The sequence below is a fragment of the Arvicanthis niloticus genome, chromosome 8, assembly GCF_011762505.2.
Source record: "Arvicanthis niloticus isolate mArvNil1 chromosome 8, mArvNil1.pat.X, whole genome shotgun sequence".
Taxonomy (NCBI): Eukaryota; Metazoa; Chordata; class Mammalia; order Rodentia; family Muridae; genus Arvicanthis; species Arvicanthis niloticus.
The window spans coordinates 17,831,949-17,856,194 of NC_047665.1; the positions used below are offsets into that span (position 1 = coordinate 17,831,949).

A 24,246-nucleotide genomic window follows, 5' to 3' on the forward strand; every position below is an offset into this window, starting at 1 on the left:
GAAGCCTAAAGTCTGTGCTCATTCTTCTGCCTCGGCCACCATGGCAAGGTTCATCTTACATATTGTGTTTGGTTTATTTAAAAAAAAAAAAACTAGGATAGTTCTTGTAACTGTCTCAAAGATGTCTTAGTGTTTCCTTATAAATGACTGTACATGGAATTCCCTTCAGACTTATAGTGAGAAGAATTATTTTGGGATACTGCTGCTGAGTTGGGGTAACAGGGGTATATTGTGGGAGGCAATGTTAAGATAGGGGGCACTACCATAGCTTAAGTGTAGCCCTGAAGCCAGATGAAATCTTAAGAGTATTGCTTCTGGCATCAAGAAATAGCCCAAAGACTCATTGGGCGTCTCTATTCCAAACCTGCTCCTCCACAAAGCCCAGCTCCTGGGGTCCTATTTGACTGAGAGAAAGGTGCTCAGGTAAATAAATGACAGGAAATGGTACCAATCTTTCTGTGAAAACAACTTACAGAAATGCATCATCTACCCAAAAAAACAAAAACAAAAAACAAAAAACAAAAAAATGGGGGTCAGGGCGGGAGCTGTGATCCCAGCCTTTGGAAGGCTGAGGCAGGAGGATCATGAATTCAAGGCCAGCCTTCATTGCATAGACAATATGAGGCCAGCCTGAGCAACAAGAGATGCTGGAAGAAAAGAAAAAAGTGACCATCTACCCTCTGAGAAGGGGTGGAGGAGGAGAGAAGGGGCAGAGAAATGTTTGGGTTGCTGAGTTGCCTACTCTATTTTATTAAGAAAGTAATAAAACCTGGGCTGAAGAGATGGCAGGTGGTCAAGACAGCCACTTACTGCTCTTGTAGGAAACCCAAGTTCAGGTCCCAGCACCCACACTGTGATTCACAACTGCCTGTAACTCCAGTGCCATCCAATGCCCTCTTGTGGTCTCTGTAGGCAATGGCACATGTGTGGTACACATAAACTCTCACAGACACACACATGTACAAATAAATAAATCATAAGCAAATAAGCAACTGTTTAAGAAAAGTAGACCCTTAAACTCAGTCACTATCTTGATTCTTTCTAGCTCTTTAGACCAGGTAATATTTTATCTATTTTAACACTTGGGCCATAATCTGCTTTTGGAATTCCAACTGAGAGGGTCTCTTCTTAGTCTTGTTGGTAATAGTGTTTTTGTTGGTTGGTGGGTTGACTGGTTGGTTTGGCTTGGTGGGGTTTCTCCCCTAGAGCTGATGTTTTGATTTTTCCCCCTCTCTTCTCTCTTTCCTGTCTCCATCCCCGACTCCTGATTACTCTTCCTCCTCCTCAGAATCCGGAGCTGCTACTGCCAGCCTAGAGAACCCACGGGGAGATGATTCCTCATGAAGGGCCTGGATCCCCTACAGAAATCCAATGTGACTCTCTGTTTATCAGACTAAAACCAGAGGCAACCAGACAGTGAAACAGCCACCGTGGAGGGGGGACGGCGAAAAATGAAATCCAACCAAGAGCGGAGTAATGAATGCCTGCCTCCCAAGAAACGTGAGATCCCCGCCACCAGCCGGCCCTCTGAGGAGAAGGCCACTGCTCTGCCCAGCGACAACCACTGCGTGGAGGGTGTGGCATGGCTCCCCAGTACCCCTGGCAGCCGCAGCCATGGGGGTGGGCGGCATGGGCCAGCAGGGACTTCTGGGGAGCATGGTTTACAAGGAATGGGTTTACATAAAGCACTGTCCGCAGGGCTGGATTACTCCCCACCCAGTGCCCCCAGGTCAGTCCCCACAGCCAACACGCTGCCCACCGTGTACCCTCCTCCTCAGTCAGGGACCCCAGTGTCTCCTGTGCAGTATGCCCACCTTTCTCATACTTTCCAGTTCATTGGGTCCTCCCAATACAGTGGGCCTTACGCAGGCTTTATCCCTTCTCAGCTGATCTCCCCACCAGGCAACCCGGTCACCAGTGCGGTGGCCTCCGCTGCAGGGGCCACCACACCATCACAGCGCTCCCAGCTGGAGGCATATTCCACCCTGCTGGCCAACATGGGCAGTCTGAGCCAGGCACCAGGACACAAGGTTGAGCCCCCTCCACAGCAGCACCTCAGCAGGGCTGCGGGATTAGTCAACCCAGGGTCCCCTCCACCCACCCAGCAGAACCAGTACATTCATATTTCCAGCTCGCCACAGAGCTCCGGGCGGGCAACATCTCCTCCACCCATCCCGGTCCACCTCCATCCCCATCAGACGATGATCCCGCACACACTCACCCTGGGGCCTTCATCCCAGGTGGTTGTGCAATACAGTGATGCTGGAGGCCACTTTGTTCCTCGAGAGTCCACCAAAAAAGCAGAGAGCAGCAGGTTGCAGCAGGCTATGCAAGCCAAGGAGGTCCTGAATGGGGAGATGGAGAAGAGCCGGAGGTATGGGGCATCATCTTCTGTGGAGCTGAGCCTGGGGAAGGCAAGCAGTAAGTCAGTGCCTCATCCCTATGAGTCCAGGCATGTGGTGGTCCACCCAAGCCCAGCAGACTACAGCAATCGTGATACCTCCGGGGTCCGTGGATCTGTGATGGTCCTGCCCAACAGCAGCACATCCTCAGCAGACCTGGAGGCACAGCAGGCCACGCATCGAGAGGCCTCCCCATCCACCCTCAATGACAAGAGCGGCCTGCACCTAGGGAAGCCCAGCCACAGGTCCTATGCGCTGTCCCCCCACACGGTCATTCAGACCACACACAGTGCATCAGAGCCTCTCCCGGTGGGCCTACCAGCCACGGCCTTCTATGCTGGCACTCAACCTCCTGTCATCGGCTACTTGAGCGGCCAGCAGCAAGCAATCACCTACGCTGGCGGTCTGCCCCAGCACCTGGTGATCCCAGGTACCCAGCCTCTGCTCATCCCAGTGGGCAGCCCTGATATGGACACACCTGGGGCAGCCTCGGCCATAGTGACGTCATCACCCCAGTTTGCTGCAGTACCTCACACGTTTGTCACCACCGCCCTGCCCAAGAGCGAGAACTTCAACCCGGAGGCTCTGGTCACCCAGGCTGCCTACCCAGCCATGGTACAGGCCCAGATCCACCTGCCGGTGGTGCAGTCTGTGGCATCCCCTGCCACAGCGTCACCCACGCTGCCGCCATATTTCATGAAAGGCTCCATCATCCAGCTGGCCAACGGGGAGCTGAAGAAGGTGGAGGACCTGAAGACGGAAGATTTCATCCAGAGTGCAGAGATTAGCAGTGACCTCAAGATTGACTCCAGTACTGTGGAGAGGATCGAGGATAGCCACAGCCCCGGTGTGGCCGTGATACAGTTTGCTGTTGGTGAACACCGAGCCCAGGTAACCTTCACCAGGGTCATATAGGTGGGGGGGGGGGGACCTATCCCCATTCTGGCAAGGTGATTGTTTTTGGCAAGTAGGGTTCCTATTGTCAACTGGGGATCTGGATATGTGTGTGTGTATGGAGAGAGAGAGAGAAGCAGAGACCCAGAGATTGAGGCCCTTCAGTACTGAAGAAGAACTCCCTTAAGAGAGAGCCACCCCAGATAGTATGGCAGGTCCTGAAGATGTGTCAGGGGGTGGGGCTCCTGTTCTTATAGGTTTGGGGTCATATGAGGAGGAGGTAGGGGTTTAATACCACATGACCAAAGTTACAAAGTAGGAAAACACAGACACCCAGTACATCCTCAGCTTTACAGTATCTAACCATGTCCATGGACCTCTGATCCTCCTGCCTCCATCTCCAGAGGTATGAGATTAGACGTATGTACCACCATGCCCAGTGTATTTGGTATTAGGAATCAAGTTATGCCTGCTAGGCAAAGACTCTACTGATTGAGCTACATCTCAGCCTCCTTTCCAGAATCTTAAATCATCGGCCAACATTTACTTCAGAGCCTATTTATATAGAACAGCAGGACAGCAGCTTTACTGACCACATTGCTGAGCGACAGCCAAGCTTCCCCCACCCCGCACCCCCGACTGCCTCCCTCCATGGGCACATCTCCCAAAAGACCAGATGTGGGATCTTAGTCAAGGTCACAGGCCCTGCTTCCCTGAAGCCTTTTAACCTAGAATGTTCTTTATGGATAAATGCCACAGTCATCCAGTATTTGTTAAGACCGAGAAAGTTTTCTGAGAAGTTCTGATTCTGAGGAGAAGACTGTGGCATGTTTGTTTAGAGCATATAAGGCTGTTGCTCACTTCTCACGTGAAATGGCGTCAGCACAATGGCCTCTCACGCCCTAGGTGAATCATGGAAACAGACCAAGTTGTATTCTTCCTCAGCTCTAGTCCTTAGAGTGAGATTCTGACCAGAGGCAGTAAGGCAAAGCGTTGATTTGTTTTTTACAGTGCTGGGAATTGAACCCAGCAATCTCTGTGTGTTTGCCCTTGCTCTGAACTCCTCAAAATGAAAATACAAACCACGAAGAGACTGGCTTCCCTGTGATGTCAGACCCTGCTCCCCCAAGCCCCCAACACACACACACCATTGCCTGACAGCAGGGCTCCCAGCAGCATGACGGACAGACAGACCATCTGTGTCTCTCCTGTGATAGAAAGTGCCATTGCAAAGCTGGACCAGAGGCCTGTGGTCTGCTAATGAGACTTCTTTGGTTTGGGGCCACAGCAATAAAAGTCCAAGACTCAGACCCAACCAGTGATTTGTGGCTTTATTTTAGAAGCCTATCAGAGATCGGCTGACATCATTGCAGCTGAAATGCTCCACAAGCAGTGCTTGCACGAATAGCAGGCTTGGAATCACAGAGCCAGCCAGAGAGAAAGGGAGAGGTGGGGAGCCTGGTAAGGGAGAGACTGACAGCAGACTTAATGGATCTTGCAATAGCTGACCTCGGTCTCTGGTATCTCTGAGAGGACCTTCCTCCCTAGCCTGAGCAGATGTCCAGGTCTCTACAACTAGTTAGATATAGCTCACAGCAGCACCCACGGGGAAATAAAGAAATAAGCAAATTGTTGAACTTCTGAAGCAAAAATCACAAAATCAGTTAGGGAACTTGTGGGGAAAAGATGGTTTCTCTCAGACAGAAATAGCTTTGTGACCCTAGACATAAATCCTGCAGGAGCAGAGATCTGCCAGGATGGTTGGCTTCAGACAACCTCCAAGGTCCTTCCAAGAGAACACTGAGGGGTGTCGAGGAGAGCTAGCCAGACATGCATTTGTGTGGGGCAGGTGACTTTTCTCAATGCACCCTCCCCCCCAGCTGATGCTTTCTGTTCTCTAAAACAGACTAATCTAAGGATGCTGTGTAAAGACAATCTTCTCCGCTTGTTCTGTCTTTCATTGTTGTTTTGGGTTTTTCAATTGTGTGTGTATGTGTGTGTGTGTGTCTGTGTCTGTGTATCTATGTGATATGTATATATATATATATGTTTATGTCTATGGTATATGCATGTGTATGTGTGTATCTGTCTGTCTATGGAGTGTGTGTGTGAATGGTGTGTGTGTATGTGTGTATCTGTCTATGGAGTGTATGTGTGTGTATATGGTGTGTGTGTGTGTGTGTGTGTGTGTGTCTGTCTGTCTGTCTGTCTATGGGGTGTATGTGTGTATGTATGTCTATAGTGTACATGTGTATTTGTCTGTCTATGAGATATATATGTGTGTGTATGTGTGTCTATCTGTCTATCTATAGAGTTTATGTGTATGAATGTGTCTGTGGTGTATGTGTGTCTATGTCTGTCTATAGTGTGTATGTGTGTGTGTAGTGTACATATGTGTGTGTCTATGGTGTGTGTGTGTGTGTTGGAGTCTAGTTCTTTGTGCATAACCAGACAAAAGCTGTACTACTAAAGCTTTCTTACCTTCACCTTCCTCAGCTGTTTGCTTGTTTTTGTTTTAAGCCTTTGATTTCCTGTCTTCCAGAACAAACTTGGTTGTTTTTATTTGCTTCAGTAATCAAAAGTTAAGAATATATTCAGGGGAGCTCCTAGTGACATCCAGCTAATCAGACATAGATATTGTAGGAAAAGAAGTAGGGGTCTATGTGCATGACTGGGGAGGAGGGGAGGGAGGGAGACAGAGAGAGGTGCAGAAGAGTTATATGTATAAGAGTGTAGGTGCAAAAGCAAGACCCCATGAGGAAGCCAGAGAAGGATGTTGGCTGTCTACCTCTCTACCTCCCTGCCTTACTCCTGTCAGATGGCGACTCTTTCCTTTAGTCTAGGCTGGCTGGCCAGCAAGCCCTGGAAATGTCTGTTCTCTAGTGCTGGAGTTACAAGCATAGACAGCCACCATGGATTTTTATGTGGGTATTGGGGATTCAAACTCAGGTCCTCTTGTTTGTATAGCAAGTACCATTACCCATGGAGCCATGTTCCCATGCCCTTGGCCACTATTTTTAAGGAGCTGAATCCTGACTTCTCTTGTGGAAAGATGCCTCCAGTGTGGTCTCTGTTGGGTGTTTATGATGAGGTAGTAATAGTATAGAAGGAAAATGCTTTTCTGTGTTCGTCGCCCACTGTCTCTGGCTTTGCTGCACAGAGCTCTGTTACACCCTTATAGAACAGCGCTAAGGGGAAGGCTATAAGCATTAGTCCTTATCCCTGTGTTTGCTGAGGAAAGCAAGCCTCTTTCCTCTCTAGGTGGACAAGTAACACATTCCACAAAGGCAGGGACAGTGTTCCTGCTCCTGCTGTGCCTTGGCTCAGCCTGGGAGCCCCATAGGACATCAGATTTCTTTCTTTGGGTTTGTTCCCAAATATAACCCACTTCCTGTTCTCCAAGTATTGAACCATAAGCCTCGGGCATGTCTCAGCTATGGGGTCCAGAGTAAAGGAAAGAAAAAGGAATGCTAGCTTGCATGAGTATGTGTATCCAGCCATCAGTAGGAGCTAGACATGAGGGAGGACCGGAAGTCCACCCCTTCAGGGCAGCCTGAGCACCAGTGTATAAAGAGAGGGCCTGTGAGAAATCAGCAGTCGTCTCACCACTGGGAAAGCTCCCTCCCGTTCAAGAGTGCACCACTGGCTGCCTTTGGCGTCTGTACTTCAGTGTCTCATTGTGGTAGCGACCTGCCTATCTCTGTCCTGGGCTCCTAGACGTCAGGCTTTCTAAAGAGTGCCCAGGATGCACTCAGCAGCACCTTTGTAAAGTGTGTCATTTGTAAAGTGCTCTGGCCCACTGCTTCCCTCTGGCTGCTGCTCTCCTCAATGCTGAGCTCTGTGTTATTAGGGCCGTCTGTCACTTCCCAGATCCTCCTGAGGTGACTGCTTCCCTTGCTTCCTTGGCGGCTCCTTCGTTTCCCTCTCCCAGCGTGGGCAGGTGCACACGCTCCTTTGGCGGGCTATGATGCTGTGCTCGCTGTGTGTGGATTGATGGCTTTTCTTTCATTCCACTATTTCTCAGTTTGACTGCTGTGGACTGTTGAGTCACTGGTGGCAATGTTTTATGGATTAGCTGGATCCTAAAAATAGTGTAGGCACTCATGCAAGCAGTAAATAAGCCCGAATAGTCAGTCCCTTAGCTTCCAAGAGAAGCGTGCTCAATGGTATCTACTGTTCAGGCTGATAGAAACAAAACCAAATTCATCAAAACGCAAATGGTCAGTGGCCCGAGTGAAGGCCATGTGCCAGGTCTATGAACCAGTTATAGAAGATACCTTACTTTTTCTCAGTTTTGATGTCAGAAGGCTCCCTCTAGGAAACTGAATCAAACCATTCTTGTTTGTATGTGTCTTTTGACCCATGAGGTGGCATAGGATTATAGTCCTAGCTACCTGGGCAGGAGGATTACTTGAGCCTGAAAGTCTGAAGGAGCCTGGGCATCATAGCCATCAAAACAGAAGAAATCTGTTGCCCTGCAATGTTTTGGGGATGTAAGTATACCCTACTTGATAGCCTTAGTCTTGATGACAAGTGGCTTTAGACCATGGTCATTGTGGCTTGACTTTATTTCACTTTTCACTGTGTCTTAATGAGTCATCCAACCTGACCTTAAACTCTTGGCAGTCCCCCTGCTTCAGACTTCTGAGTGCCGAGATCATAGACGGATCCCTGAGGCTCACTGGCTAGCCAGCTTAAGCTGCTCTAGATCCAGATCAGTGAGAGACCCTGTCTCAAAAATAGATAGATAGATAGATAGATAGATAGATAGATAGATAGATAGACAGACAGACAGACAGACAAATGGTGAACAGAGCCAGAGAAATTCCCAAGATTGTTCTCTGGATTCATTCTCTCTCTCTCTCTCTCTCTCTCTCTCTCTCTCTCTCTCTCTCTCTCATTAAATCTTATACTGGGAGCTGGTAAGATGGCTCAGTAGATAAAGACACTTGCCACCTAGCCTGGCAAGCTGAGTTCAATCCCCAGAACTCACATGGTAAGAGGAGAGAACCAACTTCCACAAGTTGTCCTCTGACTTCTCCACAAAGCATGCAAACACACACACACACACGCACACACACACACACACACACACACACACACACACACACACACGATAGACAGATAATTGTAAAAATAAATTTTAGAAATTATTTTGATTTCTAGCTGGCCAGTGGTGGCACAGGCCTTTAATCTCAGCATTTGGGAGGCAGAGACAGGCAGATCTCTGTGAGTTTGAGGCCAGCCTGTAGAACTCTATAGTGAGTTCTAAGGCTGCCAGGGTTATACAGAGAAATTCTGTCTTGAAAAACCAATATATAAATTTTACTACTTTAATTATGTGTGAGTTCATACATATGAGTACAGTGTTCACAGAATCCAGATGGGGCACTGGATGTCCCTGGAGCTAGAGTTGAAGCTGACATAGATGCTAGGAACCTAATTCAGGCCCCTGGAAGAACAGCAGTACATGCTCTTAATCCTTGAGCCAATTCTCCAGCCCCCAATTAAAATATAAAACCAGGCAGGCAATGATGGCACATGCCTTTAATGCCAGCACTCTGGAGCCAGAGGTAGGTGAATCTCTGAATTGGAGCCAGCCTAGTCTACAGAGTGAGTTCTAGGACAGCCAGTGCTATACAGAGAAACCCAGTCAAACAAACAAACAAACAAACAAACATCAAAAACCTTTACACAGTGTAGTAAGTTTATTATAACTGAGCCAGTATCATTAGGCTGTTAGTGACTACAGCCCACAGTTTGAATTAGAGTTTACTCCGACTTGTGCCTTTTGAGAGTTTTAATAAATACAGTGGGCCCTGTAGCCAGCCTTACAGTACCATCCAGAAGAGTTTAACCACTCTAAAGATCCTATATGCTTTTCATGTTTACCCCTCTCCCAATGTCACACCTCAGAGCACGAAGATCTACTAATCTTCACTGTTTCTAGTTTTGCCTCTTTCCAGGGCATTCTATAGTTGAGATCACAGAGGGTGCCGTTTGTCACTTGACAGCATGTGTCTGAGGTTTTCCTCCATGTGTCCCGCTAAGGCTTTGATTGCTCTTACTTTTTGTTTCAATACTAAATATGAGACTTTTCTTTTATCATTGTCTTTGTTGGCTTTTTTTTTTTTCTTTTTTGAAGTATGGTATCATTGTGTAGCCTCCCCTGTGAACCTCTTGCTGTAGCTTCCAATAGCTAGGATTGCATGCATGAGCTACCACAACTGATACTGAATGTGTGAATGTGTGAGTGTGTGTGTGTGTGTGTGTGTGTGTGTGTGTGTGTGTGTGTCTTTACTAGGGATTGAATCCAGGACCTCATACATGTTCAGCAAACACTGTCACCAAGTTACTTTTCTAACCCATAATGCTAAATCACATGGGAATAGAAACTATGTAAGCCATCCAGTCTAGAATGGCACAGCATCATCTGTGTGGTTACTGATTGGTCAGTGTCCATCATAGCCAAACATGGGCCTCCAATGGATCTTCCCATTGGAGAGTTCTGGAAGCCATGCCCTGACCTGTGATTTAGGGTTTGTGCTTGACGCTATCCCAGTGCAAGGATGTGGGTTTTCTGAGCAGCCCCAAAATGTTTCCACAAAAGGTGAAGTCATGTGGACTAGATACTTTAAATAGAATGCTTCCAGGTCCTCTCACACTTTGAGAGTTTTTATTAATGATTTTTAAACACTGAAATCAGTAGCTCACTCTCAGCCCCTTCATCCTCACTGTGGAGTTCTCTGCTTTGTTTTGTGTTAGGCACGTAGTCCTGCAGATCCTTCAGAGGAAAAGAACAGGTAAAAAAAAAAAAAAAAAAAGATTTTGTAATTTCACTGCGCAGGCAATCGGGAGCTCCAAGCTCAATAATTTGACCCAAAGCAAGACTAACTCACTAAAAGCAGCTTCAGAGAAACTGATGGCTCCTGGCTCTGGGAGGAGGTAAAGGAGGAGATGGTGCTAACTTGGGGGCAGAGAGGAACACGATTGGTAAAGCAGACACCCTTCACATGTGTGAAAACAGGGAGTCTCAGGAAGGAAGAAGAAACGTGTTTAAACAACAGACGTTCTCTCTTCCTTCTGCCCTGCTTTTGGTGAAATGTCCATATGTGTGTGTGTGGATGCAGTACTAATCTAAGATTGAAATATGCAATCAAACAGCAGAGCTATCTATGTGTGCATAGTGTTTAGATACAGTCCTTGTTGACTAACTCGTTACCGGGATTTTATGGGGTTTCTCACTTTGAAGAGCTAAGTGCAGTGTTAAAAGCTAGTCCTTAACCGTGATGTAAATGCACAGTTATGAACCAGGAAGTGCGGCCTCGCTGCCTCCAAGTCTGGCTTTCTCCAGCCAGATGGACAACTGGAAGAGATGATTTCAGTGGAGTGAGTGCAGGAGGGAAGTTGGTGTGTGTGTCTCAAGTGGAACAGTAGGAAAAGGAGAGGGGGAGGGGCAGGTGGGAGGTGATAGGCCCCTAAAACTGACAGATACTCCTTCCAAGAGGCTTGCTGTCTTTAGAGGCTTAATCAAGACCATCCTGGAAAATGTTTGCATCCCGGATGGAGAAAGGAAGGGAGAGAGGAAAAGAAAAATTAAAACATAATCCCATGAAATTATGATCCCCTTAGTATCTGGCAGAGGAACCCTAAGGGCGTTAGCGATGGGCCAGCCCAGAAAGCTGTTTATGGGGCAGACATAGGCCCTAGAGGAAGGGCTACTGTGATAGCAGTGGTTTAAAATTAAAAAAAAAAAAATAAAGTAAAAATATAATAATAAATTAATTAATTAAAGTGTTTTCAACATTGTCTTAAACAGTGCTCTCAGTTAGGGGTGGATGGGGCACTGTCTGAAATAGGATGTCAGGAAGGCTCTGTCTGAAGTGCACAGACTGGGCAGGAGGCAAGTGTCTTTAGAGTTAAAGATAGGCACACACACACACACACACACACACACACACACAAATGTTCCTGTGTGTAGTGAGGAGCAGTATCAGGTGAGTCCTATGAAGCTTGTTCTGGTGACATTTTTCTCCAAATGACATGCTGGGCTTGGCCAAAACGCAGGTGGTGAACATCATGAGAAACTGCCTAGATGTTATGGAAGAGAATCCAGTAAAGTTTGTCTGAGATTTGGATGTAGGTATTGGAAAGAAGGAAGAGGAGACATTGTGATTTCTGGGGTTTGGAACTGAACAGCTTGAAGAATAGGGATTGAGGGGGGAGCGAAGGAGCTACTGTCAGGAGGTCTGTCTCTCTTAGAGACATCTGAATTCATGTATACTCAGATAACAGGTAGCCAATATCTAACCTGTAAAGCCCCAAGAAGATACTGGTCTCCAGAAGATGAGGACCTCTGTCTTATGCAAGTCCCTTTTCATGGTTGTGCTTAGTTGAAACTGCTGTCTGTCACTGGAATGTTAAGTCACCTCTCTTCACCATATTGTAATGTCCTGTAGGTAAAATTCAGGAGGGTATAGACGAAAATGAACGTTTGGGAGGAGGGGCCTGAGATTGAATCATAATTCCATTGACTAATAACTATAATATTAAGAAGATGATTTTACTTATCCCTTTAGAAAGCTGAAATGGTACTATTTGTTTCACTAGTGTGCTACAAGCATTAAAAAGATACCATTGCGAGTCAGAGCATTTGACAAGTGGTAGGCACTCAGAAAATGGAATAGGACACCTTTTACCTATTTCTTGACAATCTCAGACATGTAAGCAATGCATGTTGATCATTCACATGCCCAACACATTCCTGTCTACCTCCTCTCTCTCTCTCTTCCTCTCTCTCTCTCTCTCTTTTTAGTAACTCACTAAGTCCAGTTAATACTGACAATTGCATTGACTGGACTTTGTGCACTGATCATAGCTGACAGGAATGTGTAAGTACAATGGCCATGTCCTGTCCCAAAGACGGCACTTTATAGCATAGCACTCCTCCCATCTCCCAGCTCTTACTGTCTCTTTGCCTGTCCTCTGTCCTCTTCTGGGATGGTCCCAGAGCCTTGGCAGGGGGTTGATATAAATGTCGTATTTAAGGCCAAGTGCTCCATAGACACTTCCTCTCAGCATGTTAACGAGTTTAATGAGTCTCCACATTAACCGCTAGCCACTGCGGAGAGAGCAGAAAAATTTTAGCAGCCTTAATGTGATTAAAATAGCCCAGAGCAATGAGATTTCCCTGTAAAGAACATGTGCTGTGATTTTTTTTTCTTTCTAAAACATCCTTTCCTGTTCTATGGATCCATAAAGAAAGGAAGCTCAGTAATTCAAGAAGCCTGTATAATGGGATGAACCCAGGGGCGGAGCATGAACCCAGGGGCGGAGCATGAACCCGGGGGCGGAGCATGAACCCGGGGGCGGAGCATGAGACGTTAGCATGCAAAACAACCTAGTGGCTGGACCATATCTGTCCCCTCACAACAGCCCTCCAATACTGCCCATCCTTCAGGGTCCCAAGAAAGACCTCCTTACTGGTCACAGCCCTTATAGATGATGCCCTCCTTAAATTTACTGAACACTTAAAGTTCATTGGTTCCAAGCATTATGCTCAGGAATCCAGTGGCAAACAGGTTCACGGTTTTCTTCACAGAGCTTACTTAGCATCTTGGTCTGACCGCTATGTAGCATGACTATGCCTGGCCTTTTGAGTCACCTGCAGAGCCTCACAGGTGCGCAGTTTGTGGCTGCTGGCGACCAGTAAGTGGTTTTACCAGACACCCCCCCCCCCCCCCCCCACACACACACACACACCTGGTATTTGGTAAAATGTTCTGAATGATGCAAGGACTTTCTGTTTGTCTCATTAGCTTCTGCCCAGGGTCTGCATATGATAAGTAGAGCCGTGGCTGCAGTTAGCACCCTCGGTCCAGAGTATTGCTATAAACAAACTCGGTTGTTTCTTCTTATCCAGCTCACGTGTATCTGTGTTAAGTAAAATAGGTCACTCACAGGGACCTAGAGAGACAGCTCTGTTGGTAAAGTACTTTCCATGCAAACAGACGGATTTGAGTTTGATCCCCAGAACTATGTTTAAAAAGCCGAGTGTGGAAGCATGTACTTGTAATCGCTGCACCCACTGGGGAGGCAGAGATAGAATCCTCAAGGCTTGCTGGCCACCACCCTCACCTACTTGATGATCTCCAGGCCATTGAGAGATCCTACTTAAAAGCGGGGGGGGGGGGGGGGGGGGGGGGGGATGGCGGCAATCACAGTATCCTGTCTAGAAGCTAGCATTTCTCAGAGCTTCTCCCAGCCTCTGTCTCTTATGTTCCCCCCGCACCCCTCCCCCCACACACACCCAGCCCAGGGGTCCCTACCATGAGGCCTCCTGAGCCTCTGAGAGGGGGTAGATGTCCTGTTTAAGGCTGAGCACTCGGTCTTTAGTCTCAATGCTTTGACCTTTACGTTGTTGGTAGTAGGGGTATGGCCACTGTTAAGTTTCCCGTGTTCCAATGGATGGCCCCACACCTGTGCACATAAAGAGACTAAGTACCACATGGTTTTAGTGGGTTATCCAATACAGAAAAACAAAGTAGCTTTCTGAAGAACTCACACCCGAGGTTGAGCCTCTGCGTGCATACATGCTAAAAACTACATATGAACTGTTTTCTCATGGTCCCTTCCTTTTTTCTTCCCTCTGCTTCTGTTTTCACAGGTCAGCGTTGAAGTTCTGGTAGAGTATCCTTTTTTTGTATTTGGACAGGGCTGGTCATCCTGCTGTCCTGAGCGGACCAGCCAGCTCTTTGATCTGCCGTGTTCCAAACTCTCCGTTGGAGACGTCTGCATCTCGCTCACCCTCAAGAACCTGAAGAATGGCTCTGTTAAAAAGGGCCAGCCTGTGGACCCTGCCAGTGTCCTGCTGAAGCACGCAAAGACCGACAGCCTGGCTGGCAGCAGACACAGATACGTGGAGCAGGAAAACGGAATCAACCAGGGAAGCGCCCAGGTGCTCTCTGAGAATGGCGAACTGAAGTTTCCAGAAAAAATCGGATTGCCTGCAGCATCCTTCCTCACCAAAATAGAACCGAGCAAGCCCACAGCCACGAGGAAGAGGAGGTGGTCGGCCCCGGAAACCCGGAAACTGGAGAAGTCGGAGGACGAGCCACCTTTGACTCTTCCCAAGCCTTCGCTCATTCCTCAGGAGGTTAAGATCTGCATCGAAGGCCGATCTAACGTGGGCAAGTAGAGACCGTGCGGGCAGCGGAGGCCAGGGCCTCCTTTGCTGTCTGTATCCAGATTACTGTACTGTAGGCTAAATAACACAGTATTTACATGTTATCCTCTCTAGGTTTGTATTCTAACCTTGTCATTAGAGTCAAACAGGTGTGTGGCAGGAGACTGGTGCGTTTGCATTGTCTGCAAGTGTCTGCTGAGGAGCTGGCAGGGGGAGGGTGGTCAGAACTGTGGCTGTGGCGCTCCAGGGCATCCTAGGTGGCCCTTGAATGTGGCTTCATCAGCACCTGCCTTCTCCAGCAGCACAGAGTCGAAGGGCATCAGTTCCCACTGGTTTCAAGAGCAAACTCAGTGGGAAGTAACCTGCAAGGGTGTGTCTGGGTGCATCCCTCATGGAGGGGTGCATGGGTGCGATGGCAGTGAGTGAGGGTCTCTCTTTCTTTGCCCCTGTCTCCCTCACTTGCTCACTCTCACTCATGGGATTGGGGGACCTGGGTTTCCCACATGCAAAGTCATCAGGAACTCAGCTTCCAGGCATTGTAGAGAGGCAGCAGACAGCAGATGGAAAACTAGTTTCAAAGAACGTGGTTCTCTCCAACATATTTTACAATAAAAAAGCAACTTTTAATCATAGATATATATATATAGATATATATATTTCCCCCCATGGGGCCTGACTGCACTGAGGTTTTGTTTTGTTTTGTTGTTTTTGTTTTTTTTTTTTCAGACAGCTGCCACTTTCGGGATTTCATTTCTGCTTTACCAGTCCGGTGACATCACCAGGTGTCTCAGTGGGCAGGGAAAGTCCTTGCTCAGGTCACTCCTGGTCAGGCAGGTAGCAGTGGGGTTGGGGAACAGAGGGAGCACCCACACTGTTTTCTGTGCAGTGTTAGGGAAACCAATCAGGTTATTTGCATTGACTTTTGCTCCCAAGAGGAAAAAACAAGCCTCTCCTCCCCACCCTCCCGAGAGAGCAAGGCGGCTCTCAGAGCTGAGCTGGCAGCAGTTTTTCTATCTTTTAGGTCTAGTACTGTTCATGACTATGGACAACTCGGGTGCCACTTCTTTTTTCTCCTATCCCAGTGTGACATGAGGAATTAGATCTGGAAGATGCTCGTCTGTTACTACCTTGTAAGCAGTTAAAAAATGCCGTGCAGGCTTCTTAACCAAGCATCTTGGTCTGTCATTCAAAAAGTACTGTATCTCACTTTCGACTCTTTGGGAAAAAAAGACAAACCTAAGTTGCTTTTGTTTTTTTTTTTTTGTTTTGTTTTGTTTTTTGTTTGTTTTTTGTTTTTGTTTTTCTTCTCAACACTGTAACTACATTTCAGCTCTGCAAGATTGCTCACAAGTCAGCAATCGAAAGCTCCAATCTGGTTTAAAGGGATGAATGTGAATTATGAACTAGCCCGTGACAATATATGACCACCGAGTACTACCTGACGGCAGGCACTTGTCACTTTGACGTTGGAGAAAGAGTTAAAGGCATATGCAGAATTGGCAGCAGAGAAACTGAGAAGAGACGCCGAGGAAAAGACACTCGATTTTTGTCCAGTGTTTTTAGGGTGAACTCCTAAAGAACTTTGCGATTTGCACATCTTGAGTTTATAATTTGTGTGATATTCCTGCAATTTTTACCTAATAACATTGTGGGAAAGGTTTGGGAGGGTTGAAAGAACATAAATAAATGTAGCAAAATTACTTTCTAACCTGCCTAGACCCTAGGCCCTTCTTAGAAGGTTCTGTCCCTTTGAGACTTCATTTTTGTCATCTACCACATCTATCACCAGAAGCCAGGTCTGAGAGTCTTCTTCAGAGTCATTGAGAGTTTTCCACATAGACATTTTACCTATATGAGCAAGTATTTTTCATTTCTGGAAAAAAAGTGTTAATATTATTTTTTTTAGAAACTTAGGTTTCTATTTGAAATCAAACAAAGATCTAATGTTTGGTACAAAAACCCAGAAAGGGTATTTTCATAAAGTCCCGAGTTTTCATTCCCAGAGGTCAAAATATCATTTGTGGGTTCTGAGTATGTCTTAAAGTACTTTAAACCAAGTTTTATAAATAGGGAGAAGTTTTTTAAACATTCTTACTTGGCTGGCTGCAACTAACCTAAATAAGTACTTATTTGACTTTTCTTTTTAACCATTAAAAAAAAAAAAACAAAAAAAAAAAAAAACCAAACTTCTTCCATTTCTCAAAATAGAAAAAAAAAAAAAAAAAAAAAAAAAAAAAAAAAGACTATCCCCTGGCAACCCACATGCTGGCTATCCAGTCTTTTGGTTGGGACTGATGACCCTTTTACAGACCATTTTCTGGGATGTACCAAAAACCTTTGATTAGGTCCAAAATAGCTGGCCTCTCTCTAAACTTCATCACCTGCTCCACAAGCTAGCAGAGCTGGGTGAACCCATTCTTACAATCAGACGTTTATTTACTGCTGTGATTCTTTTAGTTTTTAATCTTTCTGTTCAGAGACCTTGCTTAATCTTCCCTATATCTGCTCAGGGCACTGGCACTTACTAGGTTTTTGTTTTTGTTTTTGTTTTTATTTTTATTTTTTAACTTTCGATGGTGAGAGGACTAGGAGGCTGCCACGGGCGCTTTATCTACAACCACCCCTGTGAGCTCAGAAAACACACACACACACATACACACACACACACACACACACACACACACCCCTCTGGCTAACTCCGAGGATTGAACTGACTGTATCCACTAAGCCGACACTAAAACAGGTAAACACACATGGCTCAGAGCAATAGGAATATCATAACTTCTGTGGTTCTATTTCAGGTATAGGAATTATACAACTCATTGGCTCTTCTGAAGCATCTGTCGCACCTCGTTCTCCAGCTCCGTTAGCGTGTGCAATACTTTGTGTGCCAATAGTGTGCTATCTGGTTAAAGGTCATTACTTTTTGGCTTTTTCCTTGCTCTGTGGGCTGACCTTTCTTCCCCGTGCTGGCCAGAGAAAAGCTGGGGGGATTGAGCCAGGAGAGGCGAGCCTCCTCGCCTTCCCCTTAAAAGGGATGCAGAGTGCTAGGCTAGGCAGTCTATGGAAGCCTGTGTGTCTGTCACCAGGACACAGTGAGAACCAAGGAGACCTGAGGGAAGCACCTTGAAGGCCCATCACCGCACCTGGCCCTTCGATCTGTACTGAAGCTGGAATGGAGCGAGGAGGCAAACTGGGTCCTAGGACACACTCTGGAGCGATGTGGTCTTCAGTGAACCCATTTTCAGTCTCTTCTGAGTCCTTGAGACTTTGATCCCTGCCTTTGACACAAGCAACTTATCGCATATGTGTGTGTTCTGAGCATGCCCACCAATGGCTTTGGAGGGGACCACCAGGCAACCACAATCACCATTCCCTCGGGACAGCTTTCTCTTCAAATAGGACGAGCACACAGAGGCAGGAGCCACCTCTGATTTGCAAACATTGGTGGGGCCCTCCAAGCTCCCAGAGCACCTGTGGTCAACTGCATAGGGAGCGCGGTGATAGCAGTGCCCTCATCGGACAAGGATCAGCCACGCGCCTCTGTACCTGTCCTCTTTGCAATAGTTACCAACAGCCGTCTTTCATTCTCTTCTTTCCTGCTTTACCATTTTAAAACAATGTAACAGCAGGCCTTTTTTGTGTTTACAACGGAACACAATCACCAAGAAATTAGTCAGGGCAAAAAGAAAACATAAGAATATTACCAATAGGAAATCAGCAAACAAGAACCTCTTTCTAGGGATTTCTAAATACACAGAGTGACCGCTCCTTAGACTGTTTAACTTAGAATTATTTCAGTTTGTCTGGGCCACCTTGGGGTCAGGGGGATGGGGTGGGGATCAGGGGAGAGAAGGCCACGGATACCACTTACCTCAAATCTTTTTAAAAGTGGAAGTCCAAATTGTTTTTGGGGGAGGGCGGGAGGGGGGACTTGCAGGATAATCGTCTATGTTGGTCACATTTTGCTTTTCTCAATTCATCCAACTCAGTTTGGGATGGCCTGATTTCTGTGGTGGTGGCAACAGAACGCCCTTAACCCTGAACCCTGACCTTGTATGTTTTCTGTTAGGTGAGCTTGTTGGGTTCCTCCCCGCCCCGCTTACCCCATGAGGAAGTGGCAGCGTCCTTCCTTCTCCCTTGCAAGGAACCCTGCAGAACCTTCCACACCTCTTACTCAGGGATGGGGCTGGTGTGTGTGTGTGGAACACAAATGTGTTCAGTAACAGCACTTTGGACTGCTCTGGAGTAGGGTTGTACAATTTCAAGGAATGTTTGGATCTCCCCGCACCGTGTGGATTGCTCCTTAGCTACTGCACAGATTGCAATATATTGCTGCTGCACGGTCAAGCCGAGCAGTAGCTCCTCGTAATCAGAAAAAAAAAAAAAAAAAAAAAAAAAATCCATGCTTTGCACATAGTTTGATCTTTACTGAAATATGTTGCCAAAATCTGTTTCTGTTCTAGCTATGGACCTTTTCCTTTCTTTCCTTTCTTTTTTCTTTTAAAGAAACAATTGACAATACCTTGTAACATCTGTGACTACTAAGGAAACCTATTTTGTAGATGCTTTTGAAGACACTAACACCTATTTCAGACGCGGGTGAGGAGGCAGAGCTCTTGGGATAGAAAGCCAGACTTTTTGAGTTGAGTTGGTTGGCATGGCAACTGTTTCCTGAGCCATAAGCCGCTCAACCAACTGGTCTGCTCTCTCCTGAAACCCTCTGAGCTCCCCATTTCCCAGTCACCCCCTTTGACTCCAGGGGAATACAGGGCCTCCAGTCTCCAGGGTCCAATCCAGTTTCTTTGGTGGTTGAGATGAAGGGCAAGAGAATCATTCTTTGTTGTTTTAAAAGTGGAGCAAAGGCCTTTGCTTCCACGGTTGTGTTTTGAAGCCAGGATTTCCGAAATAGAGAATTTAAGGAAAAAAAAAAAAACAAGTAATAACTATAGAGAATCTACTTTTTTCTTTATAAAGCACATGCATATGACCTGTTGAGTTGGGTTGGTTTCCTCCTTTGTCCATGAACAGTGTTGTATTTCTGTTCTTAAGGCAACTCCAAACAGTTTGCACACCTCTACTCTGGAGCTGAGATTCCTTCCACATAGATGACCTCGCTTCAAATGTTACCTTTCTGATAGGCTTCTTCTTGTAGCACTATACCTTGTGGGAAGTTTTCTGTTTTGTTTTTTTTCTTTAAAGTACACCCAATTTGAGCAGCCGGGGTGGGGGTTTGGGGAGGGTTGAGGCACTCATTTTGGGGAGTTACAGATAATTTTTTAAAAAAAAAAAATTGCACAAAAGAAAAATGAATGTTGAAATGATTCATTCAGTGTTTGAAAGAGACAGATCTGTTGAAACTATGAGTTTCATATTTTGTGTGTAATAAAAACAAAAAAACAAAACAAAAACAAAAAAACAAAACAGAGGAGGGTTTGAAAGTTACATGTTTGGGGGCTTTATTTTTTTTTCCTGTATATAGCAATTTGTTGTCTTGATGATCAAATTTGTATGGTTATGGCCTGGAAGAATTATGACATCAGAGGCTCTTCAACTATACCGTACCTATGCTTACTGTTCTGTTTTTGTTACACACGGCTCTTGTGTGAAGGATGGGAAACGCTGTATTCCGCTATTCAAGGATACTGTCCATTCCTAGGCCGGAAGTACTTCCCTAAGTTCCCTTCTTAAGCCATTGCAACTTTACTTTGGATGATGTCTGACATTTTCAGCACTTCCTGTTCCTCTAAACCCAAAGAATATAATCCTGAACATGAAGTGTTTCTAAAAGGGATCCTCCTTCCCAGTAGACAGGAAAAAAACAAAAAACAAAAAACAAACAACAAGTTGAGCCTTTCTTCTGCCTCCCACCCCAGACCTCATTCACATGGGGGTAAAACATCCATTTTGGCTTGAATGCTTGGCTTTCGTTGTGATGTTTCTCAAGCAGAGGCCAGACGAAATGCGGAGCAGTTTCTCAGAGTTAATAGTCTTGTTCAGCAGTTGAGCTGGGTGGTGCAAACCGGACAGCGTCGGGGCAGTAAACAGACCCTAGCTTTGATAGTTTCAATTTGGGTTCACGTCCCCTCCCTTACTGTGCAAGTTCTTATGGCTTAGATTCACCTTGATAAAGGCAGAAGGGAGACAGCAGCTTCAGCTTCACATCCCACATCCCGACGCTTGCATACAAGAACTTGACCTGTATTCACATGAAGTGTGTTTGGCCAATAGATACCATCTACACGATACCAGGCTCTAAGGACTTCCCTATTACTTTTTAACTGAAAGGAGTAAAGTCTTCCACTACAGATTACTTGGAGACTCCATCCACTCATGTCTTCTTGTTCCTTTGCTGTCTGGATGGTTAATCTGAAGGCCTGTGTGGGAAGCACTGTTTACAGTAACCCTTACCAAGATAACATACTGTCCCCCTAGACTACCGAGCTGAGGTGACACTGGCTCAGAACTGTTGGAGTGAAAGACCAGTTACTAAGAAGGTTGGTGCATAGGTTTTCTCCAGTTCTTACAGGAGCCCCCTACTCTGAAGTTATTCTCTAGTCCAAGGGTGGGATGAACTGTTGAGTCAATGAGGCGTAACCATGGCAACCCATCATCGTCCCATTCTGTGACTACCGCCCCCTCCCCAACCCACACTGCTCAAGTGTAACCCCAGGTAGTGTCAGCTGAAAGGGGGTGGTGGAGGAGTCCTGTCAGTATTTTTGGTGGCCTTTCAATAAAACAGTCTGCATCTCTAACCAGTAGAGTCTTGGCCCTAAAGAACTTGAGCTCTGTGCCAGTTGAAGGGTTTTAACAGCAGGTTCTCAGACCCCTCAATTTCCATTCATCTGCCTCCCACAGGCCAAGCTGAAGCAGACACCAAAACTTGGGCTGAGGGTACTACGATGTGGAGAACTAGGGAAAACAGTGGTTTTTTGCACCTTATTGAAAAGAAACTTTTAAGTGCATACATAGTTAAGAGCTTTTATCGTGACAGGAGAACGTTTCCATATGCGTGCATACTCTCTGTAATTCCAGTGTAAAATGTTGTACTTGCACTAGCTTTTTTAAAACAAATATTAAAAAAATGGAAGAATTCATATTCTATTTTCTAATCGTGGTGTGTCTATTTGTAGGATACACTCGAGTCTGTTTATTGAATTTTATGGTCCCTTTCTTTGATGGTGCTTGCAGGTTTTCTAGGTAGAAATTATTTCATTATTATAATAAAACAATGTTTGATTCAAAATTTGAACAAAATTGTTTTAAATAAATTGTCTGTATACCAGTACAAGTTTATTGTATAATACTCGTACTAATAATAAAATAACAGTGCCAATTGCAAACCTGTGTCTTTGCCGTCTGTCAGATTCCTAAAGAAAGCAGTGACTGAGAGAGGTGAGTCCCTCTTCACTGCCCCATCCACATCACCTCAGTGCACCCTGGGGAGACCAGTAACATGAGGCATGGATGTCCCTAATCTGCCATCTCCTATCTGCTCAACATTCTAGGTCTTTCTTCTCAAATGATTGGCAGCTTTGCACCTTGTGTGGCATTTGTCAGTACAGTCTTCATTTTGGCTCCAACTGGTGAGTGATCTGTGGTTACTGAGTAAGTTTTCCTGCAGCGCATGCTTCTTAGAAACCTGTGGAGCAGAGGTCTTCTGGCACAAGGAGCCTGTTCCACATCTCTCTCGGAAGTACTGTGCACAGGTTGGTGTGTGGCTCAGCTTTGGGAAGGTGTGGCTTGGTGGTGGTTTCGGAAAAGAACGGCTCCAGTAGCAGCAACCCCCAGGTATGCCCTGTTCCCCTCCACACATGCCGATGGTGTTCTTCTAATTGAAAGCCGAGCTCACACAGGGGAGAAAAAAAAAAAAGAATGCCAGAAATAGTTGAGAGTTCTCACTTGGCCAGGGAAGAATGGGGACTCTTTGCTTCTATTTTCTTCTCCATCGTATTTTTGAGCTATCCAATTAGGACTTATCCCAACAAACCAGGCAGCCTAGGCTACATAGTAGCACGTGGCTCCTGGAACAAGGGTTTGGGGTTCTAGATATTGTATTTTAGTGTGTGGGAAAGTAAGTAGCAAGCCAGGAAGCCTCTGTGGACCAGGCTAGAAGAGCTGTTCCTGGTACGCAATGGGCAAGCCTGCTCACGTGATTAGATGCTAATAACAGACTATTTATGGCTAACAGTTATCCTATGGCTAGGGTAACTCAAAAGGCTGATTAGGAAAAATACACAGCTTGCTGTGATACTCTGAGGCATGCCTTGAAACTCTAAGAAGCATTGCTCCAGTCCAAGACCAAAAGGTTCATGCTCCCCTGCTCCAGGGTTGTACTTGCCTTTACAAAGAAAATGCCCTCCTATACCTATTACCCAATAGGTGAATGGGGACACTGATCTCTCTGCTTCCCGTCTGCAGAGATGTGAGCAGGCAGCCTCTCATAACCCTGGCCACTTCCACCACCACAGCTCCCATTCCATCAAAGGAAGTCCTGTGCATGAGCAAAGGGCCTTCTTTGTCCGTGTTATCTTTGCCTGGACTGAAGGATGCTCTCACAGTAGGTCCTCTACCATTCCTACCATGCACTTGCTCCAGCAAAGGGAAATGTGTGTTCTTTTTATGAAGCCTCTGCTTCAAGATAATCCTGGTGTCTGGGTTGTTTTTTTGTTTTGTTTTTTTTTTTTTTTTTTTTTTTTTTTTTTTTTTTTTTTTTTTTTTCAAGAGCTTGGCCTTCATCTGCTTAGAACTAGAGAGCAAACAGCCCGCCTCTGGTTGCATAAAGCCACCAGTCTGCAGAGATCCTTGCGGAAGAAAGAGCAGAGTGGCATTTGTTACTTCGGGGAAAGGACAACAGAAGCCCAGGGCAAGACCATGCTGAAGCAGCACCCGTGCTGACCACATGCTATGGCACCTTTGGGACAATGTCCCCACACTGGTGCATGCTGCAGTGTTAACCAGGGACCAGGTCGGTGGTGTTGTATTGAGCTATTGAGATGTTATATTGCGAATTTGGAAGAAAGGCACAGGTCTGAACAGACCTGCTGCTGCCAGTCCACTATGAAAGGTCTTAAGACTTCCTTTTCTTCTCACTCATTCTAGGTTCATTAAGCTGTCTTCAGGGCTTAAATATGAAACACATGCTCCATAGGGTGTACCAAGGGAGGGTGACACTAGACACAAATAGGGTGGACAGGAAGGAAGGTCCTCTAGACAAGTGTGACATCCTGTTTGCCTTGAATACCCATTTTTGCAATGACATTTGTGATGATTAATCTTGCCAAGCAGACTAGGTTTGGAATCACAAAGGAGATAAAATTATAGGTGTGTCTGTTAGGGTGCCTCTGGAGAAGATTAACTGAGAAAGTGAATAGCACCATCCCCTGGGCTGGGGACCTGGACTGGATAAAGAGAGTGAGGGCAGGGGAGGCAGGAAACCAAATGGAACAGCATTCCCCTTTCTGATTTCCGGGTTTGCGAGATTGTAAGCAAGCAACCCTGTGTTCCCAGTCACAGCTGCCAGCCACTCCCATCCTTCCCTACGGTGATGGACAGCACCACCTAAACTTTAACCAGAAGAAACCATTCCTCCCTTAAGTTACTTCTTTCAGGTATTTGGTCATTGCGATGGGAAAAGCCGTGGACTCATCTAGAATGCCGCCTTCCCACGTACACCAGTCATATTTCTACAGGTATCAGAGCAATTCTTCAGGGCTCTGGGAGGGAAGCTGGAGAAGGGTTCAGAATGTAAACTTCTCAAACTAT

General features: G+C 46.2%; 1 protein-coding gene and 1 long non-coding RNA gene across 20 annotated transcripts in view; one reads left to right on the forward strand and one right to left on the reverse strand.

Annotated features, from left to right (window-relative positions):
• Atxn1 (ataxin 1) overlaps positions 1-21,824 on the forward strand; it is a 410,394-nt gene extending 388,570 nt beyond the window's left edge. For all 18 annotated transcript variants that reach the window (XM_076939095.1, XM_076939097.1, XM_034510061.2 and 15 more), the window contains 2 exons: positions 1,289-3,293; positions 13,963-21,824. In XM_076939095.1, coding sequence (XP_076795210.1) covers positions 1,452-3,293; positions 13,963-14,493 — 2,373 coding nt within the window. In that variant the 5' untranslated portion in view covers positions 1,289-1,451 and the 3' untranslated portion in view covers positions 14,494-21,824. The remainder of the gene's footprint in view (positions 1-1,288; positions 3,294-13,962) is intronic.
• Positions 9,023-13,446, reverse strand: LOC143443283 (uncharacterized). 2 transcript variants are annotated; one of them, XR_013112107.1, is made up of 4 exons: positions 13,059-13,446; positions 12,264-12,417; positions 11,608-11,749; positions 9,023-10,080 (listed from the first exon to the last, which is right to left on the reverse strand). It is a non-coding gene; the product is annotated as an uncharacterized LOC143443283 (long non-coding RNA). The 2 variants fall into 2 exon arrangements; XR_013112106.1 differs by lacking the exon at positions 13,059-13,446 and having other exon boundaries at positions 12,264-12,982.
• Positions 21,825-24,246: the final 2,422 nt, after the last annotated feature.